The sequence below is a fragment of the Haliotis cracherodii genome, unplaced genomic scaffold (genome assembly GCF_022045235.1).
Source record: "Haliotis cracherodii isolate W230 unplaced genomic scaffold, xgHalCrac1.p SCAF_9, whole genome shotgun sequence".
Classification (NCBI taxonomy): Eukaryota; Metazoa; Mollusca; class Gastropoda; order Lepetellida; family Haliotidae; genus Haliotis; species Haliotis cracherodii.
This window is the reverse complement of record NW_027266343.1, coordinates 10,031,163-10,037,873: the sequence shown is the minus strand read 5'-3', so window position 1 is coordinate 10,037,873 and position 6,711 is coordinate 10,031,163. Positions and strand designations below refer to the sequence as shown.

The window sequence follows — 6,711 nt, the reverse complement described above, 5'->3', positions numbered from 1 at the left end:
CAGAACCATCTAATACGCTTCTAAGACGATGGGGGGCGGTCGGGTAGCCTAGTGGTTAAAGCGTTCGCTCGTCACGCCGAAGACCCGGGTTCGATTCCCGACATGGGTACAATGTGTGAAGCCCATTTCTGGTGTCCCCCGCCGTGATATTGCTGGAATATTGCTAAAAGCGGCGTAAAACCATACTCACTCACTCACTCACTCACTCTAAGACGATGGGAAAATGAAACATGGATCTCCGATAAATCTCAATGGAATCCCATTTGTTGTTCATTGATCCCGGCTCATTGAATGCCATCAGGGTCCAAATCACCGAAAAAACAAGCCCATTGTAAGTTTTTTGTAGTCACCTGGAAACCCAACATCAGTACTTCTTGATACATGTCCCTGGAAGTTTTTATATCTAAATTGGAAGTTTAATTAAAAATAATAAACATAAGTAATTAAACATGCAAGATCCGAAAGTACAAGTAAGTTTTCACTGCTCCATATTTCACAATTTACAATAAAATTATTGTGCTGTTCCTCCTTCCTCCCTCGCAGCCCCCCCCCCCCCCCCCCCCCCCCCCCTCCCCACGAAGTCCGAGGGTAAAAATGCATGTTCCTACAAAAAGTGTATACAGTCACATATTACAAGTGTAACTTCTTGTATTTAGGACCACCATGAATATGACCACGGATATTCACAAAATATTCCGGCAAAGAAAATTACTGGAAGCAAAAAGAGAGGTTATTCTGCTGCAATTTACCTTCGGGAGGTGATCACCTTTCCCGATTACAAGGTAATAAGTGGTTAAATGTGTTATAATGCTGAAAATCACAACCTGAAAACTACACTTTATACTGCATGGGCTAATGGACAGTCACCATATATATGAACATAAATATTTAGGGCCATTTTTGTGACAGTGGATATCCTGGTATTTTATTTTAATACAAAAAACATCATAGAATCCGAAAGAAAAACTTGAAAAAAATCAACATAAGATGTGGACAAATAAACATGTTTACTCAGAATTCATATCGTAACCTGTTGTCACTCAAAATCCCAAATAATGCTTAAACAAGTAGTAAATACACAAAAATGTTGTTTGTGCAGCTAATGAGTGAATCTCATCACCACAAGCAACTGAAGTCCCAAGAGCTCAGAACTGTATTAGAATCACCTGTGTATGATGATGTCAGAAGGGAAAAGCTCATTTATATTGACCTACCATCTGAGGACCTTCATTCCAACCATATCATGGGACGGGTAATACATACAAAAAATGAATCATACCTCACCCGTTGTTATCCTCTGTGTGACAACACATGGGGTATGAATACACACCAGTAATACATATAAGAGATGAATCATACCCCACCTGTTGTTATCCTCTGTATGACAACACATGGGGTATGAATACACACCAGTAATACATATAAGAGATGAATCATACCCCACCTGTTGTTATCCTCTGTATGACAACACATGGGGTATGAATACACACAATAAGAGATGAATCATACCCCACCTGTTGTTATCCTCTGTATGACAACACATGGGGTATGAATACACACCAGTACTACATATAAGAGATGAATCATACCTCACCTGTTGTTATCCCCTGTATGACATGGGAATTGAATTCACCCCAGTTTTAACTGTAATTTTGATTCTTTTTCAGGCTGCAGATTTGAAAGCTCCAATTGACCCCCGCCTCACTGATAACATCAAACAAAGGGTCCATGATGGCATTTTTAATGTCAATGAAATGAAGCGACATTCACAAATATTTGTTGAAAGTCTCTTTGCAGGAAAGACCATGCCAAAGAGATTTAATAGAAGATTTTTTCCCAGCAGAGAAGACTTCAAGAAGATTATATATACAGAACGTAGAAAACTTCAGCGGGGCCTATTGGACCAAGAATTCCTCCAAAATAAAATCGAAAATTGGAAGAAAACAAGACCTTCCGACAGTTGGCATTTTAGACCTTCCACAACATCAAATGATGAAGGTAGACATTCATGTAACAGTTTGCTCCTTGTTTACCAATCGGATTGGCAACAAAAGCTGCTGAATAGATATGGACAAGAGATTGTCTTTTTGGATGCTACATACAGAACAACGAGGTATGCTCTGCCACTGTTCTTCTTATGCGTAAGAACTAACCAAGGATATGCCGTTGTTGCGACTTTTGTTGTTGAGCATGAGGATTCTTTCTCAGTCGGGGAGGCTCTTAGAGTCATCAAGGGGAATAATTCATCGTGGCAACCTAAAAGCTTCATGATAGATGCTTCTGAGATTGAAGCAAATGCAATAGCAAACACATTTCAAGGTCAGTGTATGTTAAAGTTACACAGATTATAAAGTTTGTTTAATGTTTTACGCCACACTCAGCAATATTTCAGCTTTATGACGGCGGTCTGTAAATAATCAAGTCTGGACAAGACAATCCAGTCATTGACATACGTATCGATCCACGCAGTAAGGATACGATGACAAGAATCAACCAAGCAAGACTGACCACCCAATCTGATTAGTAGAAGAATAGTCGCCTCTTAGGCAAGCATGGGTTGCTGAATACCTATTCTCTTCACAGGTCCGGATTATAAAGAATAAAGTATGAAAGTACTGTAATTTATGTTGAAAAAGTATGCATGTGTTACAGTTGGTTCTTACAAACATATCATTGTGAATATACTTGTACGTTATTGATATGGCAAGTCTAACGATATTCATTGTAATATATTTCACAATTTTTTCACACACACCCCCTCCCAAAAAGTCACAAAATCATTACCCTTTATCTTGCAGATGCCGACATTTTTATTTGTGACTTCCACAGGAAACAGGCTTGGCAGCGGTGGACATCTGCTGTTAAGAATGGGGTGGCTGAACACCAGGAAGAAATAATGAGATTGCTGAATATAAGTTTGACAGTTATCTGTCCGTCCATTCCACAAATCAGCAGGGGATGTGTTGCAGCCATGAGATAGTGGTAACCACAGGCTCTGGGTTGTGAGTTTATTCCATAGTAGTGGAAGAAGACAGTCTGTAAGACCAATAATTAGACAAAATACATTACATAAAGTCACACCTGGTGAACATGTTATCATAATGAACAAAGTACAGTAATAAATGGTATAACCTCTTATAGAGATTACACAACATTATACGTAATTGAACTCTCTTATGTACATTATCAATATCTGGCAATATCAACTGATCAACATTTCTGAACCTTTGTCAGGGATTTAAGAAAGGTTGAATATGATTTGTATTTGATTAAATTATTTATCCACAGCGTGTTGCAGAATCGTTAACAACTGAGGAATTTGAGACAAACAAAGAGGTGCTGAGGCAAAGCTCAATTTGGAGCAACTTGAGGTTCAGAAATTACATCATCAATCATTGGCTGGCAGAGGACAAATATAAGGTTGGTAACTACATGTATAGTTGTCATCATCAATCATGGATAAATAATTACCATTCATATATGAGGAATGGTACATTATCATTTTTTTCTTTACCAAACAATACACAGGGGGTAATGTATCAGTTATGGTCTACCTTGCATGACATTTAAAATGTTTCGATTACACGGGTAGTGAATTAGCAAATTGTATCAACTAATTGTAGATTAATCCATTTTCCAATGTTTCTAGTATATTTGGCAGTAACATGACTGAAGTAATTTTGATGCATTATGTACCATTTGTTACTTAACTTACCCGTAGTATCTGACATAGCATCAAACTGCCCTCTTACAAGTTTGAGTTTGTATGTTAAGAGATATATTTCATACAGAAATGTTTCAAACATTCCAAAATATGTTGACTTTCCATCTTTTCAGAAATGGGTATGGGCCTTCAGGAACAGCTTGTTGTCATTTGTTGTAAACACAAACAATGGTGTAGAAGCTCAAAAATAAGCTGTTTAAATATGAATACTTGGCCCCATTTAGAGTGAAAGCTCTAAGTGGTCTGATGTCTACCTTGGTTGACAACTTCTTTGAAGATGCTAATCGAAAGTAAGTCCCAAAGAATGTGTTAAAATTCTTCCATAAAATATGAATATATACCCACACACAGATCATAGCTTCTTTTTGTTTGATAAATAGGTCTTGTATGTGTAAGTCTGCATTATCTGCTTTTACACATAGTTTTTCAATATTATGTATTTTTTAGAGTAAAAATATCATTTATACTTATCCTGACCCTCCCGGCCTTCCCCTCTTTCCACTGATGTGTTCCGACCATTAAGTAGGAAATAAGAGAGAGAGTGATGAGTTAATGGGTTTGGTCACATGGTTCCGGTGCGCATGCGCAGAGTGAGGGTGCGTTTGGGTGAGCTGTTTTCTCTGTTCTTTGGGAACAGCACAGGACGTTTCCACTACCTATTCGGAAGAGAGAGAGATAAGCAATAAGTATGAGTCAGGATAAGATAAAATTATATTTTTTTGAACAAAATAAAAGGTTAACAAATACTATTTAAATTGCAGTAACTTGAGTAATGGTGAGTATGGTTAATTAGTCTATGCACTACTTCTCATTCCCTTATGCTTTGTACCTTGTCCCATACCTTTAACATGCATGTCCTTTGTGTGTATAGGGAAGAAGTTTCCATTACTAGCTTTGAAATGATATGTTATTCCTTTAAATACCATTAGTTGTTTCAGAAACAATACATGTCGCTAAACATAATAAATATACTACTAATCTGATAAACTGTCTTGAATACATTAGATAAAAACATTTTAATCCTACATAAAAACTAATGCAACTATATGATTATTATAATGATGTACTAGATGTTACCGTGTCTCTTCTCAAGCCACCTTGCACCTTCTTTCACTCTTGCTGCACCCTGCTTAACAAAACTTATCATGCTTATTACTTATAAACTGGTTCTGGTGTTTGTCTTAGTATTAGAAAGTCATTGTAACATACTTAGAACTGTACATTTCAATATGATGTGTTCATCCTTCCATGATGAGTAGATTTTCATTTGTCAGTTACATTTGTCAGTTATTTCATTACTTTTATTACATAGAATAATTTAGGTCAATGAAAAGTAGATGTTTAATGCCATAGTGGGTAATAGTCCAGCTTTATCAAACATCTGTCACTAATTAACGTGGGCAGTGTGTTTTATAGCGAGAACAGATTGTTCCCACTTTGGGGAGACAATGATACAGTCAAGTTATATATTAAGCCTCATAGGCTGACTCTTATGGCAAATTTTGCAATACTAGGAACATGAAACCCATACTTGTACTTAATAATTGCATTTGTAGGTACCTGGATGCCAATGTGACCATGTCAGCGGGATGGAGGGAGGGGATGGAGAACATTCCCGTGGACTTCCACCATCGCCGAGCTCCATTCATAAAACACTTGAGGGTGCTGGAGCAGAAATCTGCTGACATCACTGTAGACATGATGACGGAGGTGGAAGGAGGCCTGTATGAGGTTAAAGCAGATGACACTAAACACACTTATAGTGTCTTCTTGGGTAGTGAGGAAACCAAATCCATTCCGTCATGCACTTGTCGTCAATTCTGTAAGGTTCATCTACCTTGCAAACACTTTGCAGCTGTGTTCCGGCATGTGCCTGGTGTGAGTTGGACTTCACTGCCCAACTTCTACAGGTCTCATCCAATCATCACTGTTGATGATGATTGTGTGAACCTTCTTCCTCCACACACTAAAGCAGCTGAAGAAATTTCCCCTTCCCAATCTGCCATCAACAATCATGATTGCCTTGATCAAGCTACCATGATAAATTCAGTGGAAGATTCATCACTGCACCTGGCAAGCAGTGCCAAGTCTGTGAGGGAGGTCATTGCTGCAATACAAGGTCTGACATACCTGGTAGATTCTGCAAAGGCTCTGCAGAAAGCCAAATCAGACTTGCAGATGGTTGCAAATAAACTCATGGTTCATGCTCCTAAAACGGATGGTATATTATTGGGTGATCCTCCACAAAATTGTACAAAGAGGTTCAGAGAATTTCCAGCCAGAAAAGGGAGGAAGCAGTCCAGTTCAGGTGTGTAGTAGCTTACAGAGCATGTCACACAAAGCTCTTTGACTCAGTGGTCAGTCGACGGTTGATATTCTTCCGCATCCCCTCAATCTTTAGTGGATCCCTGGCATTGTGCCAGTAGCGCCTGTTAACAAAATTAGTAAGACATCATACATTTTTTCAATAAATTAACTTATTTAATCCTTCACACATACTTTCACTCTTGCATGACATGACGGACATCTTTGAAAAGGATTAATGATTCATTTTTACAGGATATAAAAAACAGAAGACAAGTCACTGCGAGGACATGGCACCTGGTAATAATTTCATCATGTTGGACACCCTATGCTGATAATCATTTAAAAAAAAAATACACACTTCATCATGTCATTGTCATTAATGTTAATTCATGCCACATAAATATTAAAACTACTCACATAACCATGGTCACAAGGGTTAATGATGCATACTTCGAAACAACTGACCTTGAACTTTAGCTTTTTCTTCAATAATTATTTGGTAACTCATTATCATATTTATTTTATCAGTTTCAACCTCTTCACTGTCAGCGGTGACCGTTACTCAAATAGGTGTTGTTGAAAAAGGTAAGGGGATACAATGGTAATGAATTACGCATAAAATAATGACTGAATGCCTTGAAATGGTTCAGTTATCATGAAATTATAAAGAACTAATCTAA

The 6,711-nt window shown here is 37.8% G+C and overlaps 1 protein-coding gene across 1 annotated transcript; it reads right to left on the bottom strand.

The window, feature by feature from the left end:
- Positions 1-1,640: 1,640 nt before the first annotated feature.
- On the bottom strand, positions 1,641-5,424 carry LOC139452144 (uncharacterized). The gene is made up of 5 exons (XM_071233483.1): positions 5,267-5,424; positions 4,802-4,851; positions 2,785-3,036; positions 2,103-2,280; positions 1,641-1,704 (listed from the first exon to the last, which is right to left on the bottom strand). The coding sequence occupies exons 1-5, from the start codon at positions 5,422-5,424 to the stop codon at positions 1,641-1,643; spliced, it is 702 nt and encodes a 233-aa protein (XP_071089584.1).
- Between the last annotated feature and the right edge of the window lie 1,287 nt (positions 5,425-6,711).